At 36.6% G+C, this 22,328-nt stretch overlaps 1 protein-coding gene across 2 annotated transcripts in view; it reads right to left on the minus strand.

Moving 5' to 3' along the window:
- EDIL3 (EGF like repeats and discoidin domains 3) overlaps nucleotides 1–22,328 on the minus strand; it is a 603,737-nt gene that overhangs the window by 126,665 nt on the left and 454,744 nt on the right. For both annotated transcript variants that reach the window (XM_036740910.1, XM_036740909.1), the window contains 2 exons: nucleotides 11,855–11,999; nucleotides 6,882–7,066 (listed from right to left, as the gene is read on the minus strand). In XM_036740910.1, the coding sequence (XP_036596805.1) occupies nucleotides 6,882–7,066; nucleotides 11,855–11,999 (330 nt within the window). The remainder of the gene's footprint in view (nucleotides 1–6,881; nucleotides 7,067–11,854; nucleotides 12,000–22,328) is intronic.

Genomic DNA, 22,328 nt, shown 5'->3' on the forward strand with positions numbered 1-22,328 from the left:
TGAAAAGGCCTTAGCCAAAAGGGCCAGGGTCTTCCACTGCATCCTGGGCCATCTCCAGTAGTCTGGATGGATATCAGGCCACTGGACCCAGATGGCTCTAGAGGAAAAGTGAGGCTGGTGACCTTACACAGCCCCCCACCTCACTCAAATCAAAGTCAACTGCAAGTCATGGCATCATTTCCCTTCAAAAACAGAAGACAAACATAATAACAACAGGAGTAGCTCAGACTCTGAAAAGACTCTAAACTTCATGATAAAAGTGAAGTCAGGTGAGGAATCTAAATTAGGGAGAATATACAAATGCTAGTCTTGGGCAATTAGGTGGCACAGTGGCCACCTGGAGTGCCAGACCTGGAGTTAGGAAGACACATCTTCCTGAATTCAAATTTGGCCTCAGACACTTACCAGCTCTATGACCCTTAACCCTATTTGCCTCCGTTTCCTTATCTGTAAAATGAGCTGGAGAAGGAAATGACAAAATACTTCCAGTTACTTTGCTAAGAAAACTCCAAATGGGATCACAAAAAGTTGGATGTGACTGAAAATGACTGAAGAACAACAAATGATAGAATTGATAGTAAAGAAATAGATTGATACCAAATAGGTATTCTGTCTTAATGCAGGGTACACTGGGTCTAGAGTTCAACAGGAGGCAGATAATCAAAATGGGCAATGAGCAATACTGAGGACACTTATGGAGAGGAGGTTAAGGTGATTGGGCAGATACTCGCGATGCTCAGGAAGTTCATATGATCTGCAGGACAGCACAAGTTGTCACTTTTTAGTAAGCATCCTGGCCACCCAAGGGTCAGAAATCCAGTTGGAAAATCTGCGCAATAAGGGAATAACTACAGCATCAAGCATAACTTGTGTGATGAAGTTGTGTCATTGAGTCTTAGACGTAGAACTGGAAGATATCAAACAGTAATCTTCTTGCATGGTACTTTGCAAGAAAGAACCCCAAACTTACAGTACAGAAAAGTGAATTATAAGGTAGACCCTGAACTTCCCAATAGGAACAACATTTTGTTGAACTGCTTGACATTCCATGGGGAGAACAGCAGACATCAAAACCTTTTTCATATCATATTGTTCCAGTCCTTTGACTGGAGAATTTTGCCCATGGGAATACAGTTCTAATTGTATAATGAAAAAAAAAACAGGAAAGAATGATTTGCTTTATGGAAATATGCCTAATATTCTCCTTTATTGGTATCCTTTCATTTCACAAAGTAAAAAAAAAGGAAATATCTGGCATTTTCATGAGAGAAATATGGCATGTGCATAATTCCTAAAATGAATGTGAAATAATTATCTTCATTATCAGCAAATTAAGATATCTGAAAAGATCTTTCTAAGGTCCTGCTACATCTTGTTTGCAAGTAAAATCACTATTTTAGACACAAAGTTCTGAAAGGAGAATACTCTCCCTCCTTTTTTCTAAATTGTCTAGAAATGTAATCCAATTGAATTAATAATGACTCTCTGAGCTTAGATAACAGGATGTTATGTCTTTATTTATAATTAAGTAGCTATGTGGCATGAGGCAAGTCATGGAACCTCTTGCCTCAGTTTCCCCATCTGTAAAAAAGAAAACTTCCATAGCCATATCATATATGGATTTTACTATACACCAAAATTTATGGAAAACTTGGTTTGTGTTCCATTATGACTTCTAATGCCTTTTCTGAAATATTTAGTCTATGCTAATAATTTCCCTTCCTGCAAGTATATGAACTGTTTTTCCTTCAGAACTACACTGTACAGTTCCTTCCATGTTTTTGATTATCAAGGACTATTTGTGATGTACATACAGTAATATCTGAATTTTATTCCTAACCTTTAAAATTAAAGAATACTTTCCAAGGTTAAAGGGGTAGAGACTGGATTATTTAATTGGCATAGGGAATATTTGGATGTAGAGACTCTCTTAACTAATGCAGGTTGGTACCTCCTCTGCCACTTAAAATTTTAGAGAGTGGCTTAGAATACTGAGATGTTAAGAGATGCCCTGTGTCACATAGCTGGCATGTTTCAGATGAGGTATTTGAGATCTGGTCTTTCTAGCTCTGAGGCAAGTTCCCTATTTACAGTTCAATGATACCTCATACCATTCACACCATTCAAAAACTTCCTAATTTTAACTTTTATCCTTGTCAACTTGAAAGAATGATAATTATTTGCCTTATTTACTGGTGTCCATTCCAGGTTATGTTAGAGATGAGATCAGATTGATTCCACAAGCCAAGCAAACAAACAAACAAAAAAATCAGCATGCTATAATCAAACCATGTACCTTTGCATAGCTCACCCACAGGTCAGAATTTCATTTAGGATTAATGTATTCTACATATCAAACATTGGGACCTGAACTGGGAATCCAAATATTTGTTAATGCTTCTTGACGTCTTGGAGATCATTTATTTCTGTAAAGATTTTTCCCTAGTTCTGCCCTGCATAAAGAGTGAATAGAAGTACTACCTAAGAGAAATCAATGCCTTTAAAGTTGCTATGAATTTTACAGCTGAAATACTACATTAAAATATCAGAAATAAGATTGTTTTTCTACTCCCTTATTTAAATTGAAGACAAATTCAATTGTCACCATAAACATTCCCATAAAATGAATATTGAAATGAAGTTTTGCAGAGTCAAATGCAATTCTGAAAAGGTCAGTACTGCAATGGGCAGTTTAACAACACTATTAATATCACTAATGGATTTTGTCTGAAATATTGTGTAGCTTTTCTTTACTTAGGGAATGATATTTCTAAAGGACCAGGAGATCATTCTCCAGGTGACAATATAATTTTTCCTCCTTTCATTTGACTTAAGATTTAAATTATGTTGTTCTTCTAAAGAATCTATATTTAGATCTGTAAGTTTCAGATTTAGGGAAGATAGGTGGCATATAGCCTTTCCTAAGGGCACAAAATTATGGATACGAATGAAGTTACAACATAAGGAGTCGATCAATAAATCAAGGGTTAAATATCTACTGTGTACCATGCGTTGTGCTAAGTTTCAGAGACACAAAGATGAAAATTAAAGTCTTTGACCTGATGGAACTTACATTCTAACAAGAGAGGCAACATGGACACATATGCTAGAAACATACTGATAATATACCTAAACCATACAAAGCAGAGAGAATGTTATATCTCAATGAATGGGAAATAATGGTTATACTTGTTAGGAAAGATTTCTGTCTTAGTGTTAGCAAGTCCTTAGGCAATGATACCTTCCACTATGGTCTCCTTCCTATTGGCTAAAATGAAAATCAGAAAATCAGCATAATACAAAGGTATGTATTAAGAAACATCCCTTACATTCGGATTGATTTTTCACTTCATTCATTTCAGCATTCATTTGATACGTGTGTATTTGTATGTCTATATATATATGTATATGTGTATACACATATACATACATATATATATATATATAATTTATATACTTATATATGTGTGTGTGGGTTTAGTTACTTATTCTGAGCTCATATCAAAAGGTAAAAATCCTATTACCTAAATTGGTTTAAAAAAAAGGAAAGGGAAAAATACTGTTTGCAGAAAGGGATCAGCTTACAATTCTAGTAATAACAGTACAGTTTGGGTCCCAAAGCCCATTGGTATGGGACTCCCTTCTTGTTGGAGATCAATGCCTTGTGCCTGCATGAGGGGAAGCGAATCAAGGGAAAAAAAAAACCTGTTGTATACTGATAGTACCATTGAGAAGAAAACAAAGTTGTGAATTTTATTGTGCGTGTAAATTAGAAAAGTAATTCTTATTCTACATCACACATGAAACATTGTCCTTTCTTGTTTTGAAATTTAGAGTTGTTTCTCTAAGCTCTATCTGACCAGATTCTTAAAGAGCTATTTAAATCAGAAAAAAATCAAATGAAATCATTTATTCACCTGTGTTAGAAGGTCATCTCATTAAGATTATAAAGGAAATTTCCTAAAAGATTCAACCTCAAACAGACTGACAATGAAGCTAGAAATGATAGGCATGGCTTTCCTTCTGATGGACTACAACTGCATCTGGGGATTGGGGCATTTAGCTCAAAATATAAAAGAAATTTATGACTTCAGAGGAATAAACTCAGGTTCTAAATTGACCTCTGTTACAATAATTCTCAAACTATATTCTTTTTGCTGGTATTATTTAAGAGTATGGTAATCTAATTCTCAAAACAAAATAGCAAGATAAAGGTATTGTAACTGGTAGTGGTATTAAGCATAATATTTTTGGGAGAAAGAATTTTAATATATTCAGAACTCCATAACATTTTTTATACTAAGGGAAAAAATGTCAATTTGCCCTGCCTTGAAGGTTCCTTCTGTGATTTGTTTGCCAACAAGAAGAAGATAGACCCACTTTTGGGAAACGTAAGTTTGCATTGAGAGAAAATTGCCTTCATTCCCCTTCCCAAATGCTGTTTGCCCAGAATCCCTCCCAGAACTTTGGGAAATAAGATTTTTTTCTCATCTTCTCCTGCCAATCCAGGATCATCTAGAACTCATCTAGGTTCTTTGACTACTCACATGGTTTGCATATGATGAAAGTCACCAACATCATTCCTTTCTTCTGGAAAGACTGAAGACCATTCATTCTTACTTTATCTCTTGTCATTGGCTCTTAAAATCTTCTAGACCTCACCCTCTTTCCTATTGTGAGGCTCTCTAGGCACTTATAACTATCTTCTGAATGATTAAAGTAATCTAAAGGACTAGGCCATCAAATTTAGCTTGCAGCTGTCCGTGGTGACGAGCTCCTCAAAGGAGGGACTATTTTAATTTTTCTATTTGCTTTCTAAAAGCTTAGCAGAGTGCTTGGCATATAATATATTTTTAATGATACTTTTGCATTCATTAATTTAATAAACAGAATGGAGCAATGTGAGCATGGAAGTGATTATCTGAGGGTGGACAAAAAGACATTTTTGACAAAATTTTATGGTAAAGATGACAACTTTAGCTATTAGCACATAATTTAAGCAAATTATTGTGGGCAATGCTCTTCAAGGGTACCCTTTTGAAGTAGCAGCAGGTAAAATGCCTTCAAGTCATTGAACTTTTTCAGTTATTTATGGGATGTGGAAGAGTTGGTTTTTATTCCTAATAATAATCCTTAAAACTTAAAACAATATTACATATGCACAATTGTTCTTGGAAAACAGTTTACTATTTGAAAACAAATATATACATGTATTTCTCTCTCTCTCTCTCTGTGCCACACACACACACACACACACACACACACACACACACACACACCTATCTACCTAGCAATCTAGAGACAAAAAATAAGTACAAAAGGGGGACTTTCGTAGAAATCCCAAATGAACATATTTGGAAGCTTCATGTAAAATGTTTCCCTCCAATTTGATTTATATTTTGAAAGGCCTAATCCTTGAAATTAGAAATTTAGAATTGTTATTGGCTAGCCCATATAGAGTGTATAGATAGGGATTCTCATTTATAGTTAGGAGGCAGCAAATAAGACTCTTAGGTCAAAACACAAGGAGCAACATTGTATATTAGAAGGGAAATTTTGCCTTGTATTCAAGAATACCCAAGCTCAAACCTTCCTTTTCACACATGTAGTAATGGCTATGTAGTCCTGGAAAAGTTGCTTAACCTGTTGGTTCCTGAGGCAATTATGTAAACCTATAAGTCATATAGCAGTTGCTAATCTCTAGGATTTTCCTCACCAGGATTTCCCTCTACTAATGAAAGGTCTAGATCCTTCCCCAAAAAGGCCACAATCAATATCTTGAATTCTACTTAAACAGCAATGAATCCCTCATGTGAATGTCACCATCCAAATATTGAGTTACGAACATTATTTGTTTTACTTGTTTTTTAAATAATTAATAACATAGAAATTTCCTGGATGACCATATCTCAAAGCTCTCATGTATATGGAATAAAGATCAGTAAGCAATAAAAATAGAATCGCTACTCTCCAAATACAGTGACTATGCTCAAGGACTGGGCATAATTCTTCTTCCCTACTGTTCTAGATCTAAACTAATTTATACTTCAAAAACCTTTTTTTAATGAAGTGAACTGCAGCATTCTTTTAAAAACTTCATTGACTGCATATGTTGTCAACTTTTTGAATGATAAGCAACTCAGCAGTGGCCAGTTTTTTTTCTACCTACAGGAGCTCAGAGATGGGAAAGCAGTCACATTGTCACAGTAATATAAGGTTCAACAGTATATATGCATGTAGCAGGATTAGTAGTGTGTCTTTTTGTTGTTTAGTCATTTTTCAGTCATGTTTGACTCTTTGTGACCCCATTTGGAGTTTTCTTGGCAAGAATAGTGGAGTAGTTTGCCATTTCCTCTTCTAGCTCATTTTACAGATAAAGAAATTGAGGCAAACAGGGTGAAATGACTTGCTCAGGGTCACACAGTGAGTAAGTATCTGAGACCATATTTAAACTCAAGAAGATGAGTCTTCCTGACTCCAGTTCTGGCATTCTATCCATAGTGCCACCTAGCCACCCAATGTGTCTCTAGTACTGTTTAGATTCATGCTAGGACTCTTGTGTACAATCAAAACATGACAGCATTCGTAACAATATATGAGTGTTCAAACATGAAAATTCACTTTGAGGACTGGTCAAATGGATCTCTGCATGGAACCTCTCTATATTGCACTAGTTAAAGCCCTACAAACATCAATGAAGACAACACATGGATGCTGCCACGTAATTAACCTATACTTCAAAATCAATTTTGGTGGATCCAATAGGAAAATAACATATTTTCAATTAGTTTAATGCTTATAAACTTGGACATTCAATGAACCAATATGGCCATTCTGGAAAAAGGGTGAATAGATGTCAAGAAACATCTTGAAAACACTACCTGCAGCCATTGTGACTGGTCATTGTGGCCTGAGGTCCAGGCATTCACTTTTCCCTGTTTATCTAGCCGGGCTTTCCTGGGTTCCCAAGTGAACATATCCATGTTGAGAGTCCTGAAGATGCTGGAAGCAGTAATCTGATAGTCTTGTATGTGTCCTGATTTCATTCCCAGAGGCTCAGAACAACCTGAATGAAAATGAGAAGGCTCCATGAGAGAAATCGTTTATAACTCTGAAAGTTTTCCATGCTGTTTTTGGATAGGCGAGAGAAGACTACACATAATGACAATCGTTTTGAAAATGGGGAGTATCAACATTCTTACAGAAAATCTTTAATCAAGAGAGCATCTGGGGTAAAATTGAAAAACAAGATAGCCAATTGAGGCTATTTTATTCTAACGTATTTTCAAAAAATTGAAAGCAAGATAGACAATTCAAAGTATTTTACTGTGATAGTTTTTTTTGGTAAAATGACAAAAGTTGAATTTCTCTTTCCATTTTCATTAGTCTTAGCCTCATGACTGTTCCCTGGTTTTCAGCAGCCCCCATCTTTCCTTAACAATGATGTATTTTCTTAGAAGATAGTTGTTTTTCATTTACATAATACCAAACCTACTGCTCCTGTAAGTGCCTTCAATACAAACTTATTCTGCCACAATCTCTACTCTTGCACTGAAGACAGCCACAGTACTTAGTAGTGAGATACACTCCTACTCAATGAATATACTCGAATCCACTTCCTTATGATTTTTCTTTGCTTTCTAATTTCATATTATCTCAAATGGCTACTTATAGAACTCTCCCAAGAAAAGTTGGATTTAAATGGAAGAGATAAGATAAAAGACAGAGTAAAATGGTTACAAAAATGATTTTTAATTAAAACTGTTAAGAGACAAGCAATATCTGATGTCTTTTCTGACATTCTCATGGTTGGAAATTTTTATTTTTCTTTCATGTTCTTTTACATTGTTTCTTAAGAGCCCCACACACATTTTTGAGATTGGAAGGTAGAAAAATGATGAAGTATTCGGCCCTTGACTTCCTGATGATTCAATGGAGGGATATACTAAGTCACTAAATTGTGTTCAAATTAAGTGCAACTAAGAAAGGAATCTATTTTGGCAAGTTTGTTATCATGATCTAATAATGTAATATATCTTAAATTATATCCTAAATATCTTAAATCACTCTAATAACATTTCTAGGAATAAAGGACATCTCAGAAAATTCTAGGCTGCTCATATACTGGTCAGTGATTGCTTTTTCCTGTATTTAAAGTTGCTTTATTTTGGCTAGGAAACATCCAAGCAGATATTGAATAGCAAGGTGGAGGTGGGGAGAGTGGTCCTCCAATTTTAGTCAATACAACCAAATTACATAGGAGATCTTTCCTGATGTTCAAACACACTTTAATTTTTTAGTCAAGTTAATAAGAAGGTGTGGCAACATTTTGTAAATTTATGGCAGTAATTTTTGAAAAGGGTCAAGTCAACAAGCATTTATTAAGTATTGTATATACTAGATACCGTGCTAAGTTCTGAGGACAAAAAAAAATAAAAACCAAAAACCTAGTTCCTGCTCTCAAGGAGCCAAAATGCATGTAACTTTATACATATAAGATATATGTATTATAAACAGGACGTAATCTCAGAGGGAAGGGACTAGTAGCTGAGAAAGATGGTAAGGGCCTCCTACAGAAGATGGGATTTAAGCAGACTTGAAAGAAGTCAGGGCAGCTAGGAGGAGAGAGGAAGAGGGAGATCATCACAGGCATGGAGGCCAGCCAGTAAAAATGCATGGCATTATGATAGACTGTTGTTTGTGAGGAGCAGGAAAGAGACCATTGGAGCTAGAGTGTGTGGTTGGCAGTAAAGTGTAAGAAGACTTGAAATGCCAACCTGAGGATTTATATTGGATCCTGGAGATAATAGGGAACCACTATAGTTTATTGAGCAAAGGGTTGATATGGTCAGATCTGTGCTTTAGGAAAATCACCCTAGCAGTGGAATGTAAGATGAATTGGAATACAGAGTGATTGCATGCAGGGAGATCAATCAGAAAGCCCATGAATATATCCTCAGATGCTAAAAACAAATGAGGTATCTACACTTCAGTCTCAGTTATCCAAAGGATGAGAAAGAAGTTAAGGTGCAAGAGAATTCAGATAAATGGAAAAGTTGAGTTGTTTTTCCTCCCATTCAAGTAAACATAAACCTCTAGGTTTTAGAAAATGAAAATATTGTATTTTGAAGGGTTTTTCCTTTGTTGTTTCAACCCAGTAATGGAATTAAGTTTTATATACTGCTTTCCTCTCTCTAACAGTGGCAGCAATGATGAGTGTTACTATTCTAACCAACTAATATATCTTAAGCTACTCCTTTTATTTATTAAGTAACACATCTCTTAATGACTAGGTGGAATACCTCCCTGTTAGGAAGCTGAAAACTATCTGCCTAGATAGAAAGCTTGGAGAGCAGAGTCGATTGCATATAATCCTGTGGTCCAAGACATAGAGCGCTGTTTTACAATGTATATGAGGAGTGTGCTCTAATTTAAGGCAAATTGTTAGAATGAATGGGGGGCAGGAATGATAATTTATATAGCACCTACTATAAGCCATGCACTGTGCTAAATGCTTTACAAATATTAACTCATTTGATCTTCACAATAACCTCGCAAAAATGTGCTATTATTCCTATCTTACAGCTGAGAAAACTGGCAAAAAGGCAAGCAGAAGTTAAATGACTTACCCACAGTCATATAGCTAGTAAGTTTCTGAGGCTAGGTTTAAACTCAGGTCTTCCTGACTCCAGGCACAGCCCCCTATCCATGCACCACCAAGCTGCCTCATCTGTTCATTGAGTTCATTGAGCTTCCTCAGTCGGTCAGTGTGACTCTCCTTATAATCAGACATCTGAGTCACGTTATTTTGTATATGGAAACTAGTTAACCCTTTCACTCATGTGGGTAGAATCTGAATAAAATTATGTTTGCCCCCCCCCCAAATATTATTTCTGTAGGAAGGACTGTTAAGTGTCTACTAAGAGTTATATTCTATAACTACAAGTTCAAAATCAATTTTTGTGTTTTGGGGTTTGTGGCCTGTCTTCTTTCTTAATATAATAAAATTCTTAAAGTGTCTGTGTGATTTATTGTCAAGCTCAAAAGTAAAATATATTTCTGTGTTCAGAGTGTGACTGTGTATTATATGAGGGCCTGACCCTCATGAGTTAACATATTGCAGAACTAACATAACAAGAAAATGAAAACTAGTAGCTTAGGCAAAGAATAAGATTGTATGACAGTCTGCATGGGACTAAGTTTTCCCTTGATTGCCTTAGGGCAGATGAGTGGCATGTTGATGCCACAGGCATATTAGTGATATCTTCTTATGTAATGTACAGGACAATAACTCTGCCTTAGTTATACAATCCTATATCAAGAGCTGGAAGGAACTTCACAGGCTATCTAATCCAAACCCCTCATTTCATAGATGAGGAAACTGAGTCTCAAAGAGATAAAATGGTAAAATTGCTATAACCAAAATACACAGATGGCATGCATGAGATGTGAGATTTGAACACAGGTCCTCTAATTCCAGAGCTAATGTTATTTTTATTTTACCGTATTATTTCCACAGTTCTATGCTACAGCTCATCGAGATTCAACGATTTGAAATAAAAAAAGATGAGAAATATTACTAAAAGTTAATTAGTGGTTCAAAATATTATGCTAGTTGCTTTATAAAAAAAAACTATACTCTGAAAACAATGTTATTTTAAGATGTATTCATCTGGCTCAATTGTTTGAATTCATTTCATTGAAACATTTTCATTTTTAAAAGAAAAGAAATAACTTTCAATCTTTTTTTCATTTAGAAAAGATCCTTTTCCTTACTGCAAAGAACACATCCAAGAAAGTAAAGATGGAATGTGAAGGTGGCATTCAAAACACAGAGACCATTTAAAAAGACCAAGAATAGAAGTAGGAGCTTTTAATGTCCAAGGCTATCTCTCTTTAGAACAAAAATGGTCTTTTTTCCTCATTTCAAGATATCATCAAATTTTTGAGGTGACACTGACCTAGCCCTGGAACTACAAGGATCAATTCACTTGGTAACCTCAGTGAATATCTCAATTATTGAACAAAACAGCCCCCAGTTACTTAGGCAAAGACTGTTCTGTTCCAAGAAATCCACGAATCACCCCAAATTCCCACACACTATAATGCCTTGACAGGATTTCCTATTTGTTTTCCAATCTAGTGCTATATTGAGAAGAGACTACAGTGAGATTAATGCATTAACTTTCATGTCTAAATCTAGTTTTGGTGCCCCTGCGGGGACAAGAATTATTTAACTTGGAGTACTTTGATGGATCATTCTTGAACTTGATAACCACTGCTTTTACAATAAGCAGGGAGCTAGCCAAGAAGGATCCCAAAATGAATTTATAGTAGCAATCCTAGTGTTGAGGAATGGCCCCCTTGGGCCATTTGTTTGATGAATTTACATGTTGCACAGAATCTAAAGAAATGAGTTCTTGCAGTGAGACACAGAGTTGAAACCTAAAATTTCCTCCTTTATATCCTAAACCTTACTTGACCTTGAGAAGTACGGATTTCAGTACTTACATTACCTTTGTCACAAATCATCAGTCATTGCTACAACCAAAAAAAATGATAAAAACAAGTCCAAATTTTGTTCTTGGTAAAGAGTGAAACTTTACTTCATTTGCTTTGTGAAGCCAGAAATTTAATACTATGTTAATTCTGTTCTCTAGCATCATTCTACTGTTGTTTCTAGCACACAAACACACAGACAAAACTAAGGCATAGACTTAAATTATACGCTGGAAATTTTGTACCAAAAATTCATCCCTATGCATACTAAATTATTATTTTTTTTGTAATTTAACATCAAAGCTTTTTTATAATCACTTTTCTTTAAAGTAAAGATAGGTAACGGGAACCTCACCAGATAGTTCACAACCAAGAAGCTCCATCCTCAAAGTACAGTGTCTCCGACACACTTGAGGATACAGTCGGACATATTGAGATTTTATTGGAGGAGTGAAGGAGTTAGCATAGGGTGTATTGTTGTCCACATTTCCACGGAACACCTGTGGGAGATAAACCACAAAGATCAAAATGATGAATTACACTTTTTTCTCTTTCAGTTTTATAGTGAGACTTCATAAGCTATAGTAAATGCTTGGATAGTCCCTTTAGGTAACTGGATAATTCATTTGGGGGCTTGAAGCATTTAGGAATTGTGGGTCTTCAAGTGTCCCCCAGTACTCTAGGCTATTATCAGTGAGTAACAAATACATAGATGTAATCTTGATTAAAGGAATATATCATTGTCCCCCAGGATATAATCTAAATTCTAATAAAAATCTTCCAATGTGTACTTATTCCAATTTCTCCTTGGGCCCAACCCTTCAGTTCTTTCTCACTTTTCTCCACCTTGGGACATAGATTCATGTGTCATGCCAATTAACTGGAGGCTATTTGTGTGTGGTGCTTTCTGATGTGTTTACAATTATACTAAGGTCCACCACCAATGCCTCATAGTGCTGGAGAAGAATCATGAAGGCTACGTCAACAGAATGCCAATTTTGACAGGTGCTACTAAGCTGAAGAGGTCTATGTATGGATTTGGTGGTATACTGTCACCTGGGAACATTCTGAGTTAAATTTGAGGAGGAATTTTACCAGGTTGTTGGTGATACCACTTCATGAAGCCTGCCTATTAACAAAAAGAAACATGGTGACTGCAATCACACACGAAAAAGTTTCTTGATTGATCTGGACTGTTCACATGCCTTGATTTCTCGGACAACACGGAATGTCTTCAGGTTTTGTTAGATACATATAAAGTATAAGTTTTCAAAGTAAGCTTTACCCAAGTAGACTGAGTGCTTTTAGTAACAAAATCATAGATCTTTGAAATATGGAAGTATAAGCAGTTTATGAGTCAATTTAGAATTATTCTTCTCTTGAGCTTCCTGTTGTATCACTTTTTGATAATAAGGCTGCGTTTATAACAGGCATGGTGGGGAGGGGCATCTGAGTCAGGCCTGTCTATGCTGCCCAAGTCCATTTGACGATAAATAATTTCTCTCAGTTATGCAGATATACAATCACAAATCATGTAACAGTTCCTTTTCCTCTCCCACTGCTGTTCTGAAACTTGTTGTTTTGTTTTTCTTTCATTCTTGATATCTTATCCTCTTCATTCACTATTTTAGCAAATTATTAGAAATACTCTTCAATCATACTTTATATGGTGAGTCTTTTTGTTTTGTTTTTGTCATTAAGTGAGTTTTTAATGAATCCAGGAACTTAAACAGATAGGATTGGTTACATATGTATTTAAATCTCGACATTTTTATGAAAAAAATTGAAAAATATAATCTGAATTGACATATGGTAAAGAATGATCTGGTACCTTTTCACCCTGATAGGCCTGTGAGTTTTTAAAGTACTCCCTCATGCTTTCTCCTCCTATTTCCTTACATTTGATTCATATCTTCCATAAATCCACCATCGAGAATCCACTTAATGCAACGTAAGACTTTCTTGGGTTGTGTATTAATTTAGTGAGACTGTACCAGTCTATGTGTTTATCACCAATGTGATACCCACAGCAGCTGCTATGAATATGCAGGCGTATTTCCAGGGTTGAATCAAAAAATATAATAAACTCTCTTCCTCAAGGGCAAAACTAAGATAATTATTCAGATGCCAGAAAGCAAGATTTACCATAGTAAACAAGAAAGTTTGTATACATCACCAACCCAAGGAGCACCTATATCTTAAGTTTATTTAAATTAGGCCTCCCCACAAACAAGTTCCTTTAGACAAAATTCCTCCCTCTCTCACTCATGCTAGCTGCTCTGCCTCCACTCTGTCTCACTCTCTCCCAGCTATGCTTCTCTCACTTACTGCTCCATTCTTCCAGCTTCATCCTTCAGCAAGCTCCTCCCACCATGGGCTCCACGTGACTCAGGCTCAAAGCCGGTCACAGAGGCCTATTAATGGGCATCCTATTCCATTAACATTACAATGTGTCAATCTTATTCATCATTTTCTCTTTCATAACTGGTGTACCACTTTTTCTGTTATAAAAAGGTTAAGTCATAGATATATAGATATAGGAGTGATCTGCATAGAGATGATAATTGAGTCCATGGGAGATGATGAGATCACCAAGCGAAATAGTATTGAAAGGAAAAAGAGAAGGGTCTAGTATACAACATTGGGGTTTATGCATAGTTAGTGGAAGTAACATGGAACAAAGTTCCAGCAAAGGATGATAAAAGGGAGCAATTAGAAAGGAGGAAAGGGATGAAAATCAAGAAAGGGAAGTGTCATTAAAACCCAGAGAGGAAAAGGATGTATTCTAGTAGAATAAGTTGATCAGAAGTATCAAATACTATAAAGAAGTCAAGAAGAATATGGATTAAAAAAGGCCATTAAATTTGGTATTTGAGAGGTCATTTATAACTTTGGAAAGAGTAGTTTCAGTTGAATGATGAAGTCATAATACAGTTTGCAGACGGTTTAGCAGAATGAGAGGAAAGGAAGTAGAAGAATCAATTATATATAATTTTTTTTTTCATGGAGTTTAACTAATAATGAGAGGACAGATATAGGACTATAGCTAGCAACAGTGATCAGAACTCTTTCTTTTTTTCCCTAAAGCATTGGATAGACAATTGCATTCTGGTCAGCATTATTTACTCAGCAAGAAAAGATACTGAAAATTATCAAGACAGTGGTAATGACAGTAGGGACAATTTGTTGCAGAGTATAGGATGAGATAACATCACAGGTACTTGTAGAGGGGTTGGATTTGACAAGGAGAATAGCTACTTCATTTTCAAAGGCTGGAATCAAACAGGAGAGAGCAGGAGATGATATCAGAGTTATGTGAGATGAGAAGGTAAGAAAAGGGAGCTCTTGGAGAAGGACCTCAATTTTTTATTGAAGTATGAAAGGAAATCCTCACCTAAAAGAGTAAGAAATGGAGGCTTGAGTAGAGAAAATTCAGAACAACTTCCGTGGTGAATAGGACTGAGATCAATTGGAGAAGAGTAGAAGGATTGTTTTGCTGTAGGAATGCTCCAGTTGACATTATAGAACATAAATTTGTGGTGGGTTTAATCGGCATGACTTCCTCCAGTTCCATTCAGCAGAATACGAATGGAGTGAAGGAGACAGATATTGGGCATTATCTAGAATAGGGGTTTTTGAATGCTGTGGGTAAGTTCATTAACCTTGACAGTATACTTTCCAGGGATATACACACAGATAATGAGGTGGACATACATATACAAACGCACACATACATACACACACATATTGCCAGAGCTAGCTCAGTGTTTGGGAGGCTCCAAAGGAAAGTGTGGTAGGGAAGAGTTATTACGCTGCCTACCCAACTAAAAGTCCACGGAGCCACTGTGCTGACCATGTTGTTGTATGCCTGTGAAACTGGGGCAGTATACCAGTGCCATGCCAGGAAATTGCATTTATTCCATTTGAATTGTCTTAGGAAGATTCTGATGATCACCTGGCAAGATAAAGTACTAGACATTGAGGTCCTTTCTTGAGCTGAACTTCTAAGCATTCAGACTCAACTGAGGAAAGCTCAACAATCTTCCTAGTTCTCAAAGATAGCCTTCCATCAGTTGCTAGGCACCCTAGGCAGATTAGGATTAGGAAATTGAGGAGAGGAGTGCTTTGAAATGGCTGAAGATATGGAATTGGGGATGGTATTTCTTCATTCATAGTCATGGGTTCAAAATAAGTGAGATGGGGACAGTGTAAAATGTTTAGCGCAAGTTTGCTATGAATCCATACAGATTTATCAGGGAATTGAGACAGGTCCATAGAGTGAGGGCAGGTGACTTAAACTGCTCAAAGTCCTTCCTCCAAATCAAAAGATTTTCTGGGAGGAAAGTCTAGACAGGTGCAGTTACCCTATATTTCAGAGGCCTAGATGAGCTGAATTACCAGTAGCTGCTAGAGTGCCTAGCAACTGATGGAAGGCTATCTTTGAGAACTAGGAAGATTGTTCCGTAATTATGATGTTCCATGATTGGCAGTCATATATAATCACAGAGAGAATTCAAGTAAGAGTTGGGCTCCTGTTGCAGAAAGTAGTTCAGAATCATTGAAAGCACTGCAGTTTCTCAAATGCAATGCATCATCAGTTGCCTCCTATTAAATTCTGCTTTCAGCTCATCAATCTGTGGTGCTTGTCCAAAATACATGTGTACCAGGCATTTCTGAGTAGGGCTGTATATCACAGAGTGACTAGGCTTATAGAGTAATCACTCAAAGAAGAAGTTCCCAAGGTTCTATTATTCCTGAGACCAGGTGCCAGTGGTACAACTAGACATTGGAGCAAGGAAAAAGGATAGGGTTTATATATAGGTTTATTTGTGATTAGTCACCAAAATAGAAACTTAAGAAGTGCCTGAGATGATGATGGTAGTGTTCAGGAAACTCGACTCCCTGAGTGCCCCTAATGCCTCATGAGGCGAAGAGAGAAGACACATGGGCTTTGGCAGAACTGAAGGTATTCACTGATAATCTTAGATGAGGTATAAAGACTAAAGCTTCCAATGACACATTTTAGCTGCAGAAAGAAGGACCTTATATTTGCTTTCACCTTTGGAATAATGAGTTTGGAGTGCCTTCTTCTTTTTCAAATTGCTCAAAAAGATGGAATTATATGTGCTTGAGAATATGTGTGATAGTTTTTTTCCCCTGTGACAGTAATATTAATTTTGGTTTTACTATATCAATATTATTCTTTTCCAGAGCCTGTTAGCAACCGAATAGCTAGACCTATGGTGACTTTAAAAGTTAGCAGTTCAGATTTAGAGGGAATGAGCCGTATGAGGTGAATAATCATTAAAAGTTCCCATGATATGAACTTTATACAGTAGAGACCCACATGCAGTCTTATGTAAAAGTATGCATATTTCAGTCTCACTTTTTTCCTCAAGCAAATTACCAAAATGCATCTATAGAATTTAAACATTTATAGACATGACATAGTAGGACTTTAAGCTTGGGGTTGTTTATATTCTCTCAAACATGCCTTTTTTTCTCTTTTAATCATTATCTTTCTGTGACATTTTTACCCATTGATACTTCAGTATTTTTAAAACTGTATCACCTGCTTGCCCCAGCATGGCTTTCTTTTGTATTGTTTGCTTAGGTAGGCCTTTGTTGGTGCTCCCAACTTTATGTTCATAAGTGTCATTGACATCTACTCATATAGTGTATCAGGAATTTATTTAATAGAATTCAAATGTAGTGATTCTATTATTGTCAATGAGAATAAGCTACCACAAAAATGCTGGAAGTTTTGTTATATTTCACATTTCTTTGCTATCCTTCTCATTTGCTAAAGATGTTATTAAGAGGGGCAGCTAGATGGTAATGTGGATAAAGCACCGGCCCTGGAGTCAGGAGGACCTGAGTTCAAATCTGGCCTCAGACATTTATTAGCTGGGCAAGTCACTTAACCCCAACTGCCTCAAAAAAATGTTATTGAGGCAAATCTACCTAAGAGGATATTTAGGCAATGATAGATGAAAGTGGGAAAATGTTTCTCCATGTGTAAAATTTTCTTTTTTTTGTCATTATTTATTTATTTTATTTAATATTTTTACTTTTCAGTGTTAATTTTCATAACAGTTTGAATTACAAATTTTCTCCCCATTTCTACCCTCCCCCCACTCCTAGAGGGCATACATTCTGATTGCCCCTTTCCCCAGTCAACCCTCCCTTCTGCAACCCCACTGAGTGACCCCCCATCCCCTTTTCCCTTACTTTCTAGTAGGGCAAGATAGATTTTTATGCCCCATTGCATGTATATCTTATTTCCTAGATGCACGCAAAAACTTTTTTTTGGACATTTGCTTTTAAAATTTTGAGTTCCAAATTCTCTCCCCTCTTCCCTCCCCATCCACCCTCCCTAAGAAGGCAAGCAATTCAACACAGGCCACATGTGTATCATTATGCAAAACCCTTCCACAATACTCATGTTGGGAAAGACTAACTATATTTCACTCTATCCTATCCTATCCCCCTTAATTCATTTTTTCCCTTGACCCTTTCCCTTTTCAAAAGTGTTTGCTTTTGATTACCTCCTCCGCCATCTGCCCTCCCTTCTATCATGCCCTCTTTTTATCTCCTTCCTCCTTCTTTCCTGGGGGGTAAGATTCCCAATTGAGTGTGTATATTTTTACCTCCTCAGGTCAATTCTGATGAGAGCAAGATTCACTCATGCCCCCTCACCTGCCCCCTCTTCCCTTACAGTGAACTGCTTTTTCTGGCCATTTTTATGTGAGATAATTTATACATTCTATCTCTCCCATTCTCCCTCTCTCAATATATTCCTCTCTCATCCTTTAATTTGATTTTATTTTTTTAGATATCATCCCTTCATATTCAACTCACCCTGTGCCCTCTCTCTCTCTCTCTCTCTCTCTCTCTCTCTCTCTCTCTATATATATATATATATATATATATATATATATATATATATGTATGTATGTATGTATGTATACTCCCTTCAGCTAACCTAATACTGAGGTCTCATGAATTGTACACATCATTTTTCCATGTCGGAATGTAAAAAAAACCAGTTCAACTTTATTAAGTCAAATTTTCTATTCAGCTGTGGTCTTTTCACTGAGAAAGCTTGAAAGTCCTCTATTTCATTGAAAATCCATATTTGCCCTGGAGCACAATACTCAGTTTTACTGGGTAGGTGATTCTTGGTTTTAATCCTAGCTCCATTGACCTCCAGAACATCATATTCCAAGCCCTTTGATCTCTTAATGTAGAAGCTGCTAGATCTTGTATTATTCTGATTGTGTTTCCACAACACTCAAATTATTTCTTTCTGGCTGCTTGCAGTATCTTCTCCTTGATCTGGGAGCTCTGGAATTTGGCAACAATATTCCTAGGAGTTTTCTTTTTGGGATCTTTTTCAGCAGGCGATCTGTGGATTCTTTCAATTTCTATTTTACTCTCTGGTTCTAGAATATCGGGGCAGTTCTCCTTGATAATTTCTTGAAAGATGAGATCTAGGCTCTTTTTTTGATCATGGCTTTCAGGTAGTCCAATAATTTTTAAATTATCTCTCCTGGATCTATTTTCTTCCAGGTCAGTGGTTTTTCCAATGAGCTATTTCACATTGTCTTCCATTTTTCATTCCTTTTGTTCTGTTTTATAATATCTTGATTTCTCATAAAGTCACTAGCTTCCACTTGCTCCAATCTAATTTTTAAGGTGGTATTTTCTTCAGTGGTCTTTTGGACCTCCTTTTCCATTTGGCTAATTCTGCCTTTCAAGGCATTCTTCTCCTCATTGGTTTTTTGGAGCTCTTTTGCTATTTGAGTTAGTCTATTTTTTAAGACGTTATTTTCTTCATTATTTTTTTGGATCTCCTTTAGCAAGTCATTGACTTGTTTTTCATGGTTTTCTTGCATCACTCTCATTTCTCTTCCCAATTTTTCCTCTACTTCTCTAACTTGCTTTTCCAAATCCTTTTTGAAGGACTGTGACCAGTTCATGTTTTTCTTGGAGGCTTTTGATGTAGGCTCTTTGACTTTGTTGACTTCTTCTGGCTGTATGTTTTGATCTTCTTTGTCACCAAAGAAAGATTCCAAAGTCTGAGTCTGAATCTGAGTCTGTTTTCACTGCCTGGCCATGTTCCCAGCCAACTACTTGACTCTTGAGTTTTTCGTTGGGGTATTGTAGAGTAGAGAGTACTTTGTCCCAAGCTTGAAGGGTTGTGCTGTTGTTTTCAGAGTTATTTCTACACAGCAAGCTCTGCCACACCAGCGCTCCTCCTCCCCCAAGAACCACCAACCTGGACTGGACTCAGATCTATGCAGGCTCTTCACTGCTACTCCGATCCACCATTTAATTCCTCCCACCAGGTGGGACTGGGGCCAGAAGCAACTGCAGCTGTAGTTCTGTTCTCAGAGCTGCACCACCTCTGCTGCCTCTGGGGCAGTGGCTGAACCATGAATTCCTTTCACTCTGTCGCTGCAGCTTTTCCCACTAAGCTTCTCTGTTGTCTTTGGTGTTTGTGGGTTGAGAAGTCAGGTAACTACCACAGCTCACTGATTCAAGGTACTAGGGCCTGTTCTGCCTGACTCCCAGTCTGGTTGGTCTGGGCGCAGCCAACTCAGGGCTCTGCTGCACTCTGCTTCCAGCTCCGTTTGATAGACCTTACCCAGCAACTATCCAGGCTGTCCTGGGCTGGAGCCCTGCTTCCCTCTGCTATTTTGTGGGTTCTGCAGCTCTAGAATTTGTTGAGAGCCATTTTTATAGGTTTTTGGAGGGACCTGGGGGGGCGGAGCTCACGCAAGTCCCTGCTTTCCAGCTGCCATCTTCCATGTGTAAAACTTTCAAAGATCTTTGAATTCATTGCCATGTAAGTATATACTTTCTAGTCCTCTTGTTTCTCCATCTATAAATGAGGCCATTCTAGTCTGGGGTTTTTTCTAATTCCAATTCCCATAAAAGCAATGAATCTTTTCCTGAAGAAAGTCTTTTAGTGATTTCTATGTGAGGATTCTGGGTAGTCCACTAGTTTTTGCACCTCTTTTGCTTCATGATTCATGTTTCCCAAAGTGATTTTTCCAACCTCTCATATTTGCCTTCACATTGAAATCCCCCAGTACCAATGTGTAAGTTTCTTTGATTTACTGAATTTTATCAAGTTCTTCATAGGTTTTCCTCTATTTTCTCATATTCCATTGATATTGCAAAATCTGGATTTAGCTTCATTACAATCTATTTACTTATGATCAACATGAGCATTGAAAAACAAGATTAACAAACATCCCATGAAATTGTTTCTTGTTCTCATTTTGGTGAAAAAAGAATTTTGACTGTCAACTTATTAATGATATCTCAAGTAGAATATGTGAACCATCCTTCCATTAGCTCAATGTTCACCATGTCTTTTCATTTAATTTATATGGCTATTTTTCAGCTTCTCCAGTAGTGTTAATACATTGTTTGATTACAAAGATCAGATGTTAAAATTATCAAGTATTTGTGACTGGCTTAAAAACTTTGGCCATAACTAAGTGGATGACTCTAGCCTAGCCCTTTAACATTTCTTCTTTTTAGTATTTTCATCTGAAAAGAGATTAATTATACCTCATATTTATATAGAGATTTATAACTTTCAAAGTGCTTTACATAGATCATCTTATTTTATCCCCCAAAAAAGAGATAAATGGTACAAATGTCATTATCCTCATTTGATAGTTGGAAATCAGTGTTCAGAGAGGCCAAGCAACTTGCCCAAAGCTACATAGTTATTATCAAGTAGCTGAATCGGGATTTTAACCAGGTGCTTCAATTCTAAATGAAGTATGCCTCCCACCAAAACAAAAACAAAAACAAAAAACAACTATGTTGCCTCCTAATGAGGGGGTTGAAGTAGAAGAGAGAAGTTAAGTTCTCTTCCAGTTTTGAAAATCTGTGATTCCATAACCCAGACTTAACTTAAGGAAAAGGTTTGTCCATTTGCCTATCCACAAATGTGATTTTTAAGCACATAAAACACTTGAGATAGCAGATGTTGAAGTACATTAAAATCAAAATTAAGGCTCTGCAAATAAAAGTGAGGTGTTTGTATTATGAACCCCAAATGTGTCAGTTCCCTATAGTGAAAGGTATTTTTTCCCAGTAGCAATGTATGACTATGAGAGTTAGAATATAAGGAAAGCTGAGCACTGCAGAATCAATGTTTTCAAATTGTAGTGCTAGAGAAGACTTTTGAGAGTCCTTTGGACAAAAAGATCATATCAGGCAATACTTAAAGAAATTAATTCAGACTATTTACTTGAAGGTCAAAAACTTAAGCTAAAGCTTAAATATTTTTGGCCTCCTAACAGGAAGACAGGGCTCGTTGGAAAATATCCTGTTGTTGGGAACGATTGAAGGCAAAAGAAAAGGGGACAGCAGAGGACGAGATGGACAGACAGTGTCATGAAAACAATGAAAATTAATTTGGAAAGAATGAGACAGAGTAGAGTATAGAAGGGCTTGCCATGCTATGGTCCATGAGGTCAGAAAGAGTTGGACACAACTGAAAGAGATGGAACAACAACACAGTCAAATAGAATTAAAGTCAACTCTTTTTCCAGGTATAGGATAAGAAAGGGCTGCTGCTTCCCTACTGTTAAAAACCATTAGATTTTTGATGATGATGATGATGATGATGATGATGATGATGACAAAAACCATGATAACAAAAATTCTTGGTACCCCCTGTTCCATTTTTTGTCACCTGCTCAATGATGTAGCAAACCTGGAAAAAGGTTACACAGAAGGGAAAGCCATTTGTTGTATATCTGTATCCATTTCATGGGTTACTTGGCCAAAAGAGATAATCC

The sequence above is a fragment of the Trichosurus vulpecula genome, chromosome 1, assembly GCF_011100635.1.
Source record: "Trichosurus vulpecula isolate mTriVul1 chromosome 1, mTriVul1.pri, whole genome shotgun sequence".
Lineage (NCBI taxonomy): Eukaryota > Metazoa > Chordata > Mammalia > Diprotodontia > Phalangeridae > Trichosurus > Trichosurus vulpecula.